The sequence below is a fragment of the Serpula lacrymans genome (genome assembly GCF_000218685.1).
Source record: "Serpula lacrymans var. lacrymans S7.9 unplaced genomic scaffold SERLAscaffold_1, whole genome shotgun sequence".
Classification (NCBI taxonomy): Eukaryota; Fungi; Basidiomycota; class Agaricomycetes; order Boletales; family Serpulaceae; genus Serpula; species Serpula lacrymans.
This window is the reverse complement of record NW_006763290.1, coordinates 2972353-2989855: the sequence shown is the minus strand read 5'-3', so window position 1 is coordinate 2989855 and position 17503 is coordinate 2972353. Positions and strand designations below refer to the sequence as shown.

The 17503-nt window shown below is 41.1% G+C and overlaps 3 protein-coding genes across 3 annotated transcripts; 1 reads left to right on the top strand and 2 right to left on the bottom strand.

The window, feature by feature from the left end:
* Positions 1-530: 530 nt before the first annotated feature.
* On the bottom strand, positions 531-1968 carry SERLADRAFT_404716 (uncharacterized protein; the record flags this gene model as incomplete). Its single annotated transcript, XM_007312453.1, has 2 exons — positions 531-948; positions 1637-1968. The coding sequence occupies 2 exons, from the start codon at positions 1966-1968 to the stop codon at positions 531-533; spliced, it is 750 nt and encodes a 249-aa protein (XP_007312515.1).
* Positions 1969-5609: 3641 nt separating this feature from the next.
* Positions 5610-8090, top strand: SERLADRAFT_404715 (uncharacterized protein; the record flags this gene model as incomplete). The annotated part of the gene is made up of 12 exons (XM_007312452.1): positions 5610-5620; positions 5674-5698; positions 5820-5968; positions 6014-6018; positions 6075-6160; positions 6219-6275; positions 6608-6730; positions 6829-7054; positions 7607-7717; positions 7772-7805; positions 7922-7964; positions 8046-8090. The coding sequence occupies 12 exons, from the start codon at positions 5610-5612 to the stop codon at positions 8088-8090; spliced, it is 915 nt and encodes a 304-aa protein (XP_007312514.1).
* A 4182-nt stretch (positions 8091-12272) lies between these two features.
* SERLADRAFT_359008 (uncharacterized protein) lies at positions 12273-14628 on the bottom strand (the record flags this gene model as incomplete). The annotated part of the gene is made up of 8 exons (XM_007312451.1): positions 12273-13018; positions 13113-13284; positions 13344-13567; positions 13617-13843; positions 13892-14012; positions 14065-14232; positions 14283-14397; positions 14462-14628. The coding sequence occupies 8 exons, from the start codon at positions 14576-14578 to the stop codon at positions 12273-12275; spliced, it is 1890 nt and encodes a 629-aa protein (XP_007312513.1).
* Between the last annotated feature and the right edge of the window lie 2875 nt (positions 14629-17503).

Genomic DNA, 17503 nt, shown 5'->3' with positions numbered 1-17503 from the left:
CTTTGATTGCTGTACTTCAAGTAAGCTAGGCTTTGAGATCAGACTGAAATACATTACATTATGGACTAGAAATAACAAGTTATGGATCCATAAGCCTCATCAGGATCAGGATGCAAAGAAATGTGAAAGTATCATTGTCACTGCAAACAAGTCCTTGACACAATGTGACGGACACAATAAATTCCTTTTTTGGTCATGTGACAAACACAACCACTTCCGTCGTCTTGAGCTTTGCTGTACTAGCAATCTTCCGAGTCACTGCTATCACTGTCACTGTCTCATTGTGCTGGAATGCTCTCTATTTGCTGCTGCACAATATCCTTCCTCCATGGCCTTGTGGGCTTCTCTGGCATGTATATTCTTGGTAAGCCCTCTTCAGTCAACTTCTTGCACTCTGACTCCCATCTTGTCATAGCATCAGTGTGTTTCGCAAGTTGTCTCTGCCACTCCCTCTCCATGGCTCCCTTCTCCAATTGTCGGGCTTCTTTCTTGGCTCTCCTGGTTTCCCTTGCAGTCTTTTTATCCCTCTTTCATTGTTCTGTCTGCTCAACTTCAAGAATAAATTCATCACTAGTCAAATGTCGGCCCTTGCCCTCATGAAACAGCTTGGTGTGTTCATTTTCCTTCCAATTCTCTTTTGCATAAAGGGCCTGACCTTGTTTCATTGTGAAAATATCTTGGATTACGAGCTGAGCATGGGCTCCCTTGATGATTGCATCCCGGCCTTGTACATGTTGCTTAGGAAGCATTAGACTGTCCTGAAGTTCTGAGGCATATAATTGCAGGTCATTGTGCAACATCTCAGATACAGAGACTGTAGGAGCTACGAGGGACCACTTGGGAATTGGTATATCTGGTGGGCCTTTGAGAACAGGCTTTGTAATCAGACTGAAAGATTTAACTAGAGCCTTCAACACAAGAAAGCTCCCAGATGCTGCTTTTGCCAGGCTGGATCAATGCTATCATCAAGTGGTGCATTTGGGTGATGTCGGGTGGGAGTCTGTGGATTTTTAAAGGATATGATAGGCCTGTGAGTGCTTGGTGAGGTTTCTAATGATGTTGGCTGATGATATTGGTACACTGCCATGATGGCCCATACAGGACTTGCTTGTTGCATAGGGAATGATCCTTTCACAGATGTGGCTTCGCTTGGCTTCATCTGTGAAGTAGATATGATATTCCGGTTGAATGGAAAGATGTCAGTAGCTGAAAATGAGGAGCGGACAACCTCCAGAGTGAAAGCATGTAAGAAAGCTCTGCCAAGCACTCCTGTGAAGTCGGCAGTGGTAACTTTATGCTTGTCTTGCTTCTCAAAAATTTTTACCTCATCTTTCCAGGCAGTCTTGTAGATGGCGAAGCAGATAACATCCCCTGTAGAGCATGGGTTGTGTGAGGCAAGTAGGCAAGTATTTCAATCTTATTTTCTTGGGCACAACGAAGCAGTGCTGATGTGTGATGAAAGGAGTGTCCGTCAAGGAAGAGTACCCAAGTCTGGCCATTTGCTTTTTTTCTTGTTTTTATGTTAAAGTCTTGGATCCAATACAGTCCAAGCTTGTCATCAGTCCAGCCATTTAATGATGCAGCAATCCTAGTGTTGGTGAGTTGATGTGGCTAGTTTCTGGCATATTTGGCTTACAATCCATTTGCTATATTATTATTCCCCCACTTTTTCATAATATTCTTGCCCTTGAAAATGAGTGTGGGCTGCACTGTTGTGCCATCCGCACACACAGTTATAATTGCAGTGACATTCCCATGATCTCCACTGCCCTGCTGAAGTTGCCGCTTTGCTTCCTTCATCTCAACTAATTGGCAAGTGCCATGATCAGATGGCACATTGCCTGTTTCATCCATACCATAGATGTTTTTGGGGTTGATCTCCTCTCCATCTGACTGGAGGACTAGGCAAGCCTCCACTAGGTCAAACCAACACTCAACATTGGGTGGGTTGAGGCCATTGGCTCTCATTGAGTCGAGTGGTTGGGACCAGTGAGTTTATACTTGTGTTTGATGGTGTGTAAGAAATCTTGATGCCCAGTTCTCCCCGACTAGTTCATAGTCATCTCTATATTTGGACTTCAAAATCATGTTGGCCTCCTGGTATAGTTCTCCCAGAGTCAGTGGGAATCCTCGAATAGCAGACTCAAGAAGGTAATTCACAAGAACATCCTCCTCTGCTAAGGTCAGCTTTTGCTTGGTAATATTACAGTCAGACATAGCTGTTCCTCCGTTGTAAAGTCTTGATAGAGTCCTCCATCCTACTCCACTTTGCTTTGCAATTGGCCAAATACCACAACCCTCTCTATTTGGTTTCATCTTCTTGAGATAATATGTATGAAGAGCTTGTGCCATTTTCAAATCACTTTCTTTATGTTTGGTTTTTTTCTTTGATGCAATAGACTTTGCGTAGTTGACCATTTGAGCTTGAATGGGCTCTATGTTTAGATAAACGGAGACAGTGTGATTTTAGAAGCACAGACACAGTGCATGAAATAATCCAGATACATTAAATTCTCATGGTATTTGAGTCTTGTCATGCTCAAACAGCTGACTGCACTGGCAAGTATTTTCATGTGCTGCCTATGTTACAACACCACCTTCAGTGGGCCAGAAGTCTACTCTAGAATAAATATACCCCCATATATTGTTGCTGTCATCTTTGTCGCTAAAAAATACTTCATACAGTTTAATCAGATCATCTAGAGCTCTATTGCTTGGGAAATAAAAATTTACATACTGACCTACATGCTACAAGATGCTTGAAATCCTACAGGTAGGATAATGCAAGTTAAATCACACTGTGTCAAGGAACCATGATGTGTTAAGGACCGGTGTTACTCTGTACTTTGTGATAAATTAACTAAAATTTTACCAATATTTTGAGAAATAGCTGGGATGGTTCATGTCTGACACATTGCTAGTTCTTTGAAAAGTCAGCAGCTTAGCCAATACAAACCTAGTTTATAAAGAACCAGCAACATGTCAGCCTCAAACTGGGCAAGAACCATCCCAGCTATTTCTCAAAACATTGGTAAAATTTTAGTTAATCTATCACAAAGTATATATTTATAATATTTGAAGTATTCCAGTCAGGCCGTCAAGGTGGCTGAAGTTATGCTGTTTGTGTACAAATCATACCTCTCCCGGCTTGGCTAAAACCCTTTCATGCCCGTGGTGCCGGCCCATGAAGAGAATTGGTGTTATTTACAGTAATGTGTGATATTACTCAAAAAGTGGGGGAATTACAAATGCTTACTGTACGAGGATTTAACACAAATGACAACAGATGTCATTGCTTCTCACCACTTAGTAAAACATCCATTGTTTATGATGTTCAATTAACTGAGATCCGGGCAAATGAATGAATGGATTATAGCAGTCCATGTGAGCGCAATGATGCAAAACAACAGGCAATCTGGGTTATGACATGCTACAATTCACGGCAACAACTCCAAGTGTACTCACTGTGTATTATACTATCACAACACACAATAGGATCTACACCCATGTATAGTGATTCTGGACCTGGGCATGCAACTGATCAGTACACTTTCCAAGTATGCCTTGGTAGCTTAGTTGGTAAAACACCAGACCATGAAAGCTGGAGTCCCAGGTCCAGGCCCTAGCCAATGCATGTTTTTCCATACTATAAACAAATGTCTTAATTTGTCATGTATTACCTTTAATTAATGTCGGAGATTTGTATTCTTGGTTGCAGCTGGGTGTGGCTGCAGTGGTATTGCAGACCAGTTATGATAGGAATGCAACCAGTGTAGATTAGCTAAGATTACATAATAATGTTGCAAATGTTATTGCAAGGCATCACTAATACCATCCATCAATGCTTTCTATGCCTTGCGAGGACCTTTCCCAGCCCTCTGTACATACTGTACCGCCCATCTTCACTGTACATTCCATTCTTTGAGGCGGAATAACATCTGTATCAAAACTTACTATGCCTAAAAACACCAACAAAAAGACCTGCCCAACCTGCAATAATCTGTTCAAGTCTTGAGGACTGGTGACCTATATGAAGACCTGTCAGGTCCAGGTTGCTGCTATGAAGGACAACCATGAATCAAGGAAATGGCTCCATGGCAAGAAAAAACAAAGTGAGTCACTATACTAGAGAATAATAACAGACTAATTAATGTGATTAATACACAGTGGTTTAATCAAGAAAAGAAGCTTGCATCAGCTGCTCATAATCAAGATTGACATTATGTGTATATTTTGGATTCCTTGAGTACTGATTATGTGGCTGTATTGAAGCTGGGCCTTCATTATGGCTGGTTCAAGAGGATGAAGAAACTACTGCTAATAATGATGTGCCTTCAAATGTTTTTGGTATGTATATATGATTATTTATTTTATCACTCTTCTGATTATTGTTATGTTTCAGCATCCTCCTCACAAGTTGGTACCAAGTCAGATGCAATAAAACAGCTAGAAATGAATGATATAAAAGTAGAATATGATCCAAGCAGTGGCAGAGCTGTAAGCATCAACCGCTTTCTGAGTTCACATGTGCATCATCTAAGAAGAACCACATCATTAACTCAAAGCCTTGGTCTCCTTTTTGTTCACATACTGACTTTGAATTTGCAGAGGTTGCCCTTGAGGCTGCGCTGAACAAGGATCAGATAACAAGACTAATACATTGTTACAATACACAATTTTTGGGCTTACAACTTTCTTTCTCCACTTTAACTTTCATTATCATTGTCAGACATTTGTGCCATGTGGCAATTTCATTTTATTTCAAACTCCACTTATACTTTTACAATCTTGCGCTACACTACTTCTCCTTTATTTTAGATACAAACTCTCTCATGTGGTGGAGCTGGTCACATAGGCTGCACCCTATGACATCATCAGCCACCACTTCCATCAACTGTATAGTACACATGTACAAATAGTCTGTAGTTGTATAAATACCCCAAGAGATAAAGGAGACTTCTCAGCTAGTCCTCCTATTGTTTACCCACAACTAACTCGGTCCTATCTAAGGGAGTTTATCCACTCCTCCATCAACCCTCTTTTCTAGTTGTTGTGTGCACCAGAGTATTGAAACTTTGGTTGTTACATAAATCTGATTCAGTGGTGTGGGAAGAAGCCACATTCACATTGAAAGTCACACCGAGTTATGTGAAGCATAGAAAGCTGCTGCCCATGGTCTCACACTGGTTGCACTTTTATGTAGTTTTGGTATTACCCTGCTAACATACATTTAGTTTAGTTTTCTAAAGAAGAAATTTCAGTCCCTTTCCAAAATGAAGAGCATCAATTTGATGTCCATTTTTGGCCACTGTCACTGTGGGGATCAACTTATATGAGCCCAACTTATATGCTGAAAATATTCAATTGTAGCTTTTGTCAGCCAATCAGAACACAGATATCCAATATCTTCAGCATATAAGCTAGGCTCATATAAGTCAATCCTTACAGCGTGTGGGACTGAGCATTGGATCTATTAAATGATCCAGAGCTGGCACCACATTTTGTCTTTGATGCTGAAAGGCTTTCAAATATAAGTGTTAGTCTTTTGTACAATTTTTTGATGAGCCATAGATGGTAAAGCATTTTTGGGATGTTCATATATGTAAAAAATGTATGTGTGGTAGGTAGTATTACAATGCATATATTTATGATTTTAGTTGAAGCTCCCTGAAGGTGCAAAGCCATCTTGTTTCATTTGGTATGTATGGACAAGACAAAGTTGTCTTCATTTGGTTCTGCAAAAGGTTATCCGGTTGTTGCATTGGCAGATAAATTCTGATATTCAAGATCAGCCATATGATTACTGATGATATTGGTAGGTGCTGGAAGATGAGACTCATAAAGGCAAAACAACATTTGCCAACTTCAAGAATATTGTCTGGCATAAGGCATTTTTGAAGATTCTGGAGTCTATTGAACCTCTCTCAAAGACAGGATACTGGCATAAGGACATTATTGATCATATTCAGTGATATCTTTTCCCTATATGTTGATTTTGTCAGTTGATTACAAGGAACAGTCAGTTGTATATCAATTATTTGATATGTATTTAATTTATATTTATACAATTACAGATATGCAATGGCCTCAACACAAGGGAGAAAGTCCAAATTTATATGCCCAGTTTGTCTGGTTCCAGAAACAAAACTATCTGACCAGAGTAAAAAGTATGGACCAGTGTCAAATCTGAGGCTACAGTAAAAAATGCAAATTTGCAGCCAATGGAAGCAGAAAAAGAAGAGATTTTGAAAAGCCAGGGGCTTTGGCCTGTTAATGTGAGTTTTTAACTGGTCAGACTGATACTATCATACTCATAATTTGGAAGAATATATTTAGCACGGCAGACAATGTTCGCAACTGCTACTACTCAGGCTTTAAATTTGGTTCACACATTATCTTGACAGATTACTGAGTATCAGTTTCTCAAAGTTAACTATGAATCTTTGGTCAACTGGCAACAATACATGGACTAATTGTGATGCAGTCTGAAGTTATCATTGGTTTCAGAAATGACTGTCCCACTCCACTTCTTGTATTGCCCTCGATATTCTGGGTGCAGACCCTAACTTGAACCCCAAATCTCTGAGTTTCCTTTCTCTTGGCAAAGGGTCTAGACAGCACAACATGGGTAAAGTATATGGGCTCTATGAATGCGCTGGACATGTTGTTCCCTGCCTTGTCATTGTTAAAGTTGGCAAGCCAACTGAGTGTGCACGTCCAGGCAATTGTGGTAAGTGTGAGTTGCAGATAGTGATGACGCATTTCCTCAACAAGGTGGGTGACTATTCTTTGCCATCTTTGCATTGGAAACTAAATATTGTCGGTCAGGTCTATTTCAACTCACCCATGAACCCGATGGAACTGGAGATGTATCACCAGATCAAAAATGCCATTGGAGTGAACCCTACTTTCTATGAGTCTCTTTTCACTGTCAATGCCAATACCGCGGTGGAACTTCTTTCCGTCAACTGTTTGATTTCTACATCAGTATCAGTGCTGAATATGTGTTATATCCAAATTCACAAAGTTTTGCAGGATGATTCACAACAAGAAGGTTCTTGGTATTTGTGGAAAGACAGAGCTTACTAACGCCAAGAAGTCTATCATCACTATGATGCAGGTTAATGTTTGATATTCTCTATAAGTTATTAGTCTGATGCATTTTGTAGGTGTTACAATACACAATTTTTGGACTTTTAACTTTCATTCAAAATTCCTCTATAAACTTCATTCTCATTTCTCACACACTTGTGCCATTCAGCACTTTTTTTTTGTTCAGACTTTCGCTTTCTCACGCTGTGCTGCTTCTTCTTATTTTTAGATACAAATCTCTCACATAAGAGAGCTGGTCACATGGACTGCACCCTATGACATCATCAGCCACCACTTTCATCAACTGTATAGTACACATGTACAAATTATGTTGATACTTTACATATGAAGAACTTGTTGCTTTTGGGAGAAAATTGTTATCTCATTACGCTGTTGCTCAAGCATTACCCATTGCCTAAGGCACAGATGATCCGCAATGCACATGCGTACACTGTAGCTCCCAGTGATTGGAAGACCTTGCTTTCCCAGCATGATTGATGGATCAACTATACAGTTCACAACCTTGGAGAACTGATATTCTTGGTGGATTCTATTTATTTTTTTGCCTTTCATCATTATGGTGGATTTGTTCTCAACTTTGACCCAGTCTGTTACGGTTGCATATGTGAGTCTCACTTCACATATTCCCTGGTCAAATAATTATCTCTTGTCATTCTAGATTGTTTAACTCATTATAAATGGCGCTATGTAAGGTTTATAAGTGTTGGTCTTTGTTCTGCATCACAAATGGGACATGGTCAAATGGATGGTTTTATACATCTTGGCCATTCCAGTTTTGTGCTTCACCCTCCGGCTTTATTTGTTCTAGAAGATGGACAACTTCTTATGGGGTGCTACCTGTGTGGTGTTGGGTGAGTCTGGTAAAAAGATAATCATACATGTATATTTATATTTTGTCAAAATCTTGCACTGTATGCTGACCAAATACGCAGGGTGAAGGCAAATTTGACCCACATCTCATTTTCTTGAAGACCTGAAGTTATTATATGTGTGTTCTGATGTTGGCCCTGGTCATGTAATCTTATTAAATTGTTGCATAAGAAAATGAACTCTGGGATAAGGAGTTGTATCACAGCATTGGTTTGTGGGAGCCTCCAACAAAATTACAGAATAATGGATATGCCAAGTCACGCACTGCTTCCTTGTATGGCCACAAGGCTCCCTACAATCCACAAAGCTACTCACTGATGCCTTTATATTGACAATTTAGGGGAATGATGCCCCTACCTGGGTATTAATCTGGCCGCAGTACAGCTCTCAATGTCTCAACAACCAATGAGTGGTGTTGATATGCTATACTCTGCTATCAAGACCTGTGGCTGACTACTTGATATGTCAATAACAACAATGCATAGCCCTGAAAATATGGATATGGGTTATAGTGACCAATGGACGCTGATCTGGATCACACATATAAGAACTTATTTGCGCTGCTGACTTCCCAATGCTGTTGTTTGATAGTTGAGCATCATGTCAGGCATCACTTTACATGTTATGAAGATAATATTGGTGGCAAACACACTAATTACCATACACAGTATTTTGCTGCCTAACTGGACCTCAATGATGCTATAGGCCATGCCCAAAATCACCGCATCCAGTGATTAAAATCAGCTAAGTACAACAGTGGTCCTCACACCACAAGCACAAAGTCACCGAAGCAAATTGCACTTTATCTCCTACTATGGGGTGAGGCAGCCCAAGTTTGCTTTGTCCCTGAATGCCTACACTTTATCTAGTAATATCTTCACGTAAAAGCAAAACACGTTGTCCAATTCTTTGCATGGTGCGTAGACAACATGTTGGTAAATTTTTGCTTTCTATCCCCCACTACCTTGTCCAGCATCTACAACATGGCTCAAGGCTCTTCATCTGATTCAGAAAATATGGAGTCAGATTAAGTGTTGTCAAGCAAGTCTGATAGTGGCAATGAAAATAGAACATCTCTCACCAAACCATTTGTGAGGGATAATTTGTTTTTTACAGAGTACAAGGAGGTAAGTGAATATTGAAATTCTAGAGCTAGTAGATTTTGACCTTCAAGCTTGTACTATATTGACTGTGACAGGCTGTAAAAGCAATGCAACTTCAGATGGCCAACCTTTATAATAAAAACAGGGAATTGCAGAGGGCCAATGCAACAATGAAGTGAAATCAACTAGAACATTGAACCAACACAGTGCCAAAGGAGATCTCAACTCACAACATAAAAATAGCCAGGGAGGCCAAAATGTATGGAATCATGGTCAACATGCATGTGAATACCTTGTTTTTCAGAAAGCAGCAGCAAGATGATCCACACCCTGATTCAGCGGAGCACTATGCATCCACTTGCGGAGGAACAGGCACAAATTATTGAAATATATGAGTTCATTCCCAAGCATCTTTATTGCTTGATAAAGGACAGTCATCACTTTGGAAACATAGTACATCTATGCACCAGTATTAATGCATGACTGTTTTTGTCTCTAATAGAAGGATCTATTAGTCCTTGAAGAAGCTTGGTAATGGTCACTCAGATATTTCAAATACGGACAACAGTGCCAGAATTGAAAGTATTGCTGGGTATAAACAATAACAGGAAGGATGATAAATACCCCACGTTCCCACCAGTACTCTTCCTGAACTTCAAGATTGATATAAAATATGTCTTCAAAAACTTAATTGTTGCAAAAGTAGGACATAAAAGTAACTTTAATACCACATGCTCACATTGTTTCTGCAATACATCAAGTTCTGTGTGGGGTGCCGTTGTTATATATACCTTATTACTATCCAGTCAGATCATTTATTGTCATTTTCATTCTGTGCTACAGGCCGTGTTTTTGGCTTCACCTGATGATGAATTCCCACATGATGGGAAGGGTGCGGTATCCCACATCTAGTATTTTAATATATTCCATGCCTACAAACAAATCCTTGCAATGAAAGGTGGCACTAGATATATCAAGGAAACATACCAGATGATCAATGCTTACATTTCCTCCTCGAGCAAGGTACTGGCTATAGTCCAAAAAGTGCATGGGGACTATACAAACAAAATTGAGCTGGCCTTGGCAGTATTAGATGTCCAAAGTGACAACAATTCTGAAATTGGCAAGAATAACGAAGTATCACATCCAGCTCAGCCAGTTGACCATGCACCAGTTTCCAGTATTGTCCTGTCAAATTTGGGTTCCCACACAATCAATAGCACCATATCCTTAAATCCAGATGCTGTGTCAACACCAATAAGATACAATCTTGGGGCACTGGAGCACAACTTCAAAGGCTACAACTCAAAGGAATAATGGTACAACCTACCACATCAGGAAAAACACTCTGATAGTACTATAGTTGCAAATATAGCTGCCATAGTGATCATAGCTGCAATATAAACCCCAACGTCTATTCAGGAATAATGTTCTCTTATAGTACTCTTATAGTTGGCTATAGCCCCTTATAGCACTTATAGCATATAGCTGACTATATGAGCTATGAGAGAGTTTGTGGCTGGTTTAAAAAAATAATCACACACAAGGTTTGAACTCTCAACCTGTTGGTCTACTTGTGTGCTGACCAATCAATCTACAGCCATATACCACACATTTATCCACTACACCATAAAGGCTTACAAAATATACTATACATGTGTAATATATTGACCTTTCATGGACTTGTCATTATTTTTGCACATTGTCACAACTTATACTTGGATAAAGGTATAAATATGAACTATGGTCTTAACAGCTATATAGGATATTAGAGCTATAAGCCATTATAATGCCTTGGCTGGCTATATAATATTATACTGATGCTATATGTGCTCAAACTTATAGTACTATGAGAGCTATAGTAGCATTTTTAGTAATGCCTCTGCTATATTGCCAAGGTGATTTTCCTGATGCCTATAGTACTATAAGAGCTATAGTAGCACCTATAGTAATAAGTTTATTTTCTTCAATCATGTTGATTACTGATGACTGAAATATTTTTCACTCAGGAGTGCATGGGAGAGATTTGAGAAGAGCAAAAGCCATGAGTTTGGTATCAACTCCTAGTTTCATTCCGGAGAGGTGTGAATCAATTGTCCGGATTTTTGCAATGTGGTCCTGGATAGGTGATGTCCCATCCCAGGACAATTTGGTGAGTTGCTGGAATGAATAGAAGGCCGAGGCAATGTTGGACGTTTGATGGAGTGAGACAAGTTTATCAAATAACTCCTTGGAGCTGGTGAGGTCTCCAGTGCTCATTAAGAGGGCATCAGAGATGTGGTTCTGGATGATTCCATGTGCCTTCTCATCCTTAAGTATCCAGGTGATCTCAGGATTCTCTGAGGAGGTAGGGTTTCCTGGTGAGGGCTTAAGCTCCTCTCCAGTAACAACCCGGAGAACTTTTTCCCGACATAGCTTTGAGATGATCCGGAGTTTCCATATCTGAAAATTGTTGGGTCCAGTGAGAACTGGACATGCAGATGTATCGCATGCTGTGGTCATGGTTCTGAGGTTGCCGTTTCAAATAAGAATTATTTCCTGCGTACCTTTTGCGCACCAGCGCTCATAACCTAATAAACCTAAGTGAAACTCAGCCGCTGCCCAAGAGGCTATAGAAACAACTATATTATTTACCTAAGTGAAACTACAATAGATGTTAGTTTAAGGTGATCTCTAATAAATGTAATGTAACATACCTCAGCCGCTGCCCGAGAGGCTATAGAAACGACTGAGGTATTCCTATACTAAACCCCCTACTACTTATAGTCGGAGGTGCTACTCGCTACAGTATAATGACTCCTAGGAGAACAATGGTTACTCCATGGAGAACAATGGTTACTCCATGGAGAACAATGGTTACTCCATGGAGAACAATGGTTACTCCATGGAGAACAATGGCTGCTTCGGCAGAGACCGGGTTTATCCGGTTTTGTCAACAAACTCAATGTCATCACCTGCCTGGATGCCTGTGCCATCTATGCAGCTAGGATTGGACTAGATCTAAGGGTCCAGTGTCATTTTTGAGCTAATCCCCATTTATTTCTAAGACATATCCCCTAATGTTCTTTTTAGGACAGGAATTCACTCAGATAGTACAATACAAGTACTACGGCAAAGTATCAAACGAACGAGAGAATAACAGCTACAAGCAAGGTTTGAGTCCGCACCATGCGACGACCCCTACTATTAACTACTCTTGTTCCCCTTGTACTGTCTTTCAAAGTTATCACCTTTCCCACCTTCCTTGTGTGTAACACATATATCTCCGATCATCATTTCCTTCCCCGCAACTGCCTTCAGCATATCCCATACCGTTAGAAGCCCGACGGATACAGCAGTCAGAGCCTCCATCTCGACACCAGTCTTCCCCTCACAGGATACTGTGGCATCACATTTGATACTGTAACTGACATTATCCACAACTTGATGACGTTGTGGTAGCAACCCATCCCTATTGTGAGATTCTACGGCTAGCGTGACGGAGATGTGCGACAAAGATAGAGGATGGCAAAGCGGGATCAGGTCGGCCGTTCGCTTGCATCCCATCATTGCAGCCAACTGCGCTACGGTAAGAACATCCCCTTTCGACCGGGCCTTGACCATTGTTGACTCGTATCCAACTGAAATGTTTGAGTCACTACCATTTGGATTGCTTGGCGACACAAGATCATAAGCGGTCTTAGGAATGTAAATACGACCAGTGGCCGCGGCTATGCGCTTTGAAGGCTGTTTATCCCCCACATCCACCATGCAAGGCCGGCCGGTAACGTCGATATGGGTCAAGGGGGATATCGGGTCACTGGCAACAGAAGAATTCATTCGACAATGAATATGATAGGATGACGTAACGCTTGAAAGAGAAAAATAGGGTAACATATGTTTTTTTCGTAGTGAAGACAAAGTTGGAAGTTTGCGCTTATCGGAGATGACACCTAAAAGCAAGTAGAGCATCCATTGAGTACCGAATGGTATAACGGAAGTTGTTTACTAGAGCTACACATGTTAGAAAAGGAGAATGGACTCAACCTCCAATGAGAGTCATCGGTCGATTTGTGACAACATCAATATCCTCCATCCCAGCATGTTTCTCCTTCTTGCCTCGGACTGCGCTACTAATGAGCTGGAGTAACTCAGTATCACTTGCTCCTCCTCGCATTTCATCTCGAAGAGATATTTCTTTTGCATCGAATAAACACACCTATAGCCAGTACCTATCAACTTATTTTCGAGGAGCTATGGAACATATAAAAACGCTACCTTTATTTGACCGTCCGCAGTTAAACGGAGACGGTTGCAAGAAGCACAGAAGTGGTCCGACATGCTACTGATGAACCCGATACTGCCACGATAGCCTGGAATTTTCCATGAGCGAGCGGTATCATTAATTTTACCAGGGGCTCGAGCAATGTCTGGATAACGATTTGCAATATTGGCTAGCAATTCTGACGATGGTACCATCTTTGCCTTATCCCATTTATTACCTAATAGACAATTGGCATTGAACCCCGAAAAATCAGATCTACCACTCACCTGTAAAAGGCATAAATTCGATGAAACGAACCGAAAGATTGTGGCCTTTGGTCATTTCCACGAAGTCAACCACTTCATGATCATTCAGACCTTTCATGACAACTACATTTAACTTTACAGATACTAGATCGGGGGATAATAGGGCGGCTTCAAGAGAGCGAAGGACAGCTTCATGTCCGCGGCGTCGAGTCATGATTTCAAACTTGAAAGGATCCATAGTATCCAAGCTTAGGGATAGATTAGGTAAAGACCAATTTCAATACGACAGCAAATACCTCAGATTGATATGTGTAAGTCCATTCGCAACGAACTCGGGCAGACGCCGGTGGAGTATGAGACCGTTAGTGGTCATCCCTATCGATTTCAGACCATGTACACGCAGCTCATCTAGACGACCTACAGTTCATGTCAGCACGTTACTCGAAGCCAAATGGAACTAACTATTCACCTATAATTTCAATGATACCTTTTCTAATTGTCGGTTCTCCGCCAGTCAAACGAATCTTCGTTACACCACCCTTAACGAATAAAGTTGCTAGTCGAATGACTTCGCTGTCCGTCAGTAGGTGCTGTGGTGGCGATAGCTCGACACCTTCATTGGGCATGCAATAAAAGCCTGAGACCAAGATAAGACCCAAGGGAGAAATGGGGAATGATATAACTAACAACGTAAATTGCATCTCTCTGTGAGTGATATTCGCAAATAATCATGTCGGCGATGGAAGGAATCAATTAGGGAAGGAGAAATTGGCGTTCGGGAATCGATTTGTGAGATTTTGAGCTGAAGGATAAATCATTTTTTGGTTTGAAAGCGAACGGAAGAAGAGAAAGATAAGGAAAATTACCTGAGCTCTGGCGGTCGTGTCCAATACAGTTTGTTCCGAGTAGTGTTTCGCACGAAGCGAATGTCGAATGCCCCGCACAACGCCCTGGACCGAGTGTAGCCCATCCTTATAGTTCATTAGGGAACTTGTTGCAAAACTGAACGCTATTCACCCAAGTGCCCATCAGCGAATACAACTGATCGTGGGATGTCCTTATATATTGTGTAAGTCCGATTTATAATTCCGGGATTCTGCATGCCCAAATACGGTCTTGAAATCCGATGGATAACCGGTTAAACTTCACAAAAGGTACAAAATATTGTAAGACTGGATAAACACATTGTACCCTGATTATAGTCTCCCTTGCTGACCTTATTCAATATAGTGATGACAGTCGATCATATCTTGTAAATACCCTGATTACAGACATTACATAATGTATGCTAGGCTCGTCCCCAACCTGCTCGGCTAGCTCGCACTTATCATATTTGCCGATATGAATTTGCGAGCTTGCGAGCAGGCTGGGACCACTCGTCGCCATTTTGTGAGGGAGGGAGAATTCCCCACCAAAGATGAAGTGGGGACTTCATTGTGGGGACTCAAAAGTAGTCAAAAAAAGGTCAATAAGTTGATATACAAAAAACCATTTCTGTAACTAGTAGAATATTTGATGTTAATAGATTATTTTCGAATTTTTTTGAGTCTAGTTCGTCGTCACTGTCAACGACGGTGAGCATGAAAAAAGGTCAAAAAGTTGATATACAAAAAACCAATTCTGTAATTAGTAGAATATTTTATGTTAATAGATTTTTTTGATTTTTTGAGTCGAGTTCATAGTCGCTGTCGACGACGGCGAGCACAAACATTGTTCTCCAAGTTGACATATGAAAAAAGGCTTTTATGATTAGCTGGCCGTTTTTCTGTGACGTTTGCGTAACGCTAACGCCCCACTGAGTATCGAACCTTTGAAAGAACTGGTGTAAGTCGTGGTTGTTTCAAGGCTACCTGTCTCTATCGATTACAGTGCTATTTATCACTACTACGTGGACAGGTTGGGGCAAACAAATAACGGCTATGAAAGGTCCATATGGAACGAAATGTTAAACGAATGTTAAACGAGCGTAGGGGTTGGAATCCGCATGGAAGGAGCGTGCGTGGACAGCGAGAGACCTGTGGGGCAATCGGCAGGAATCATATTCGGGAATAGTCGGCGCGTTACATTTTCATATGTAGACTTTTTTCACAAATTTTCAAAACTAAGTTGGTCACTGTCGGATACGACGAACAAACCAATTTTTTTACACTGTATTTAGTTCCCATGTATCTACCACAGTATTCTAGTACATTAAATGCCATCTGCTTGGTACTTGTAAGTGCTCTTGCCGTTCTCTGAGAAACTACTACTTGGACCATGTACAGGCTGGTAACGGAGAGGAGGAGTTGCCAGGTGATGAGGCAGAAACTGAGAAGTGTACGGTAGCTGGTTTTGATACATAAAAGCTGTCAACAAATGGGAAAGTTGCGACGGTCAAACCGCATGGTGGGATGGCGACATTTGTCAATACAGAGATGCAGCTGTTGTGAGAGCCGGTGGGCAAATGCGTGATGGATGACGAGAGGTGCGGGGAGGATCCATCCAAACCGGAGCTTGATGCACCTGTTGACGCATACTATGGCTCACATTGAACTGAAGGATTTGAGGAGCAGATGACATTGGAAGGTGGGTAGGGAATGGATCATATGGATGGGCACTGTGAGGAGGGTGGTTTTGGGACAGAACTATGACCATTGTCAGCCCATGAGTTGGCAGTTGTAGTAACTGTGGTGGGGCTGAAGAGATGAATGTTTTTGGTATGTCCAAGGGTGTGGTCATACTCAGAGGAATCTCAAAATCCAGGTCCTTGAAGGAGTTCATAGGATGTTGCATGATTCTGACCACTTAAACTACCGAGGGACGGTCATTACCCACATTGACAAAAAGATAACTTGCTGGATTCATATTGAGCTTTTAGATTATGTTGTCACATACACAAGTAGTCAGTGTTAATAAAACTATGTGAAACTCAGCCGCTGCCCAAGAGGCTATAGAAACAACTATATTATTTATATATGTGAAACTACAATGGATGTTAGTTTAAGGTGATCTCTAATAAATGTAATGTAATATACCTCAGCCACTGCCCAAGAGGCTATATAAATGACTGAGGTATTTCTATACTAAACCCCCCACTACTTATAGTTGGAGGTGCTACTCGCTATAGTATAATGACTCCTAGGAGAGCAATGGCTGCTTCAGCAGAGACCGGGTTTATCCAGTTTTGTCAAGTGTTGTGCTCACGGCTATCATGGGCACATGCCTAGGCAGGAAATGCCTTATAATACCTAAACAGCCATATTTCTTGCAAAATGAAGCACCCCAGAGTGATACACAGTGAGCTTTGTCCACAAAGACGTTCAAGCATTGTGATCCAAATTTAGGCTTGCATAGTGACAAATTATGACATTTGTTTATAGTATGAGAAAACATGCATTGGCCAGGGCTTGAACCTGGGACTCCAGCTTTCATGGTCTGGTGCTTTACCAACTAAGCTACCAAGGCGTACTTGGAAAGCATACTGATTGGTTGCATGCCCAGAAGGTCCAGAATCACTGTACACGGGTGCGGATCCCATTGAGTTGTGATACATAGTACATTGCTCATGAAACACCTAGATTGTATCATTTTGGGCGATACAATCATGACCTGCCAAGTCCCGTTTACTATGTCCTGTGGCCAATGTAAGCCAATAATGTAACAGGAAAATTCCATTGCTACTGACATTCATGACCTGACATGAGCATCCACCCCCCACACTGTGGATTGCTGTTGCCTGTAAGGCAAACTCATCCTTGAAGGTGGCCACCTGTCAGAAATAAGACCTAAAAAACACAACTTTGGCAATGCAAAGGCACTCACATGCTCTTCCCAGAACCAGTGGCTGCATGTAAGACTACATCAGTGCCTAATGCCAGGGTATTCATGTACTTGAGTTGAAAATCATGGGCTCCATTCGACCATGTCTT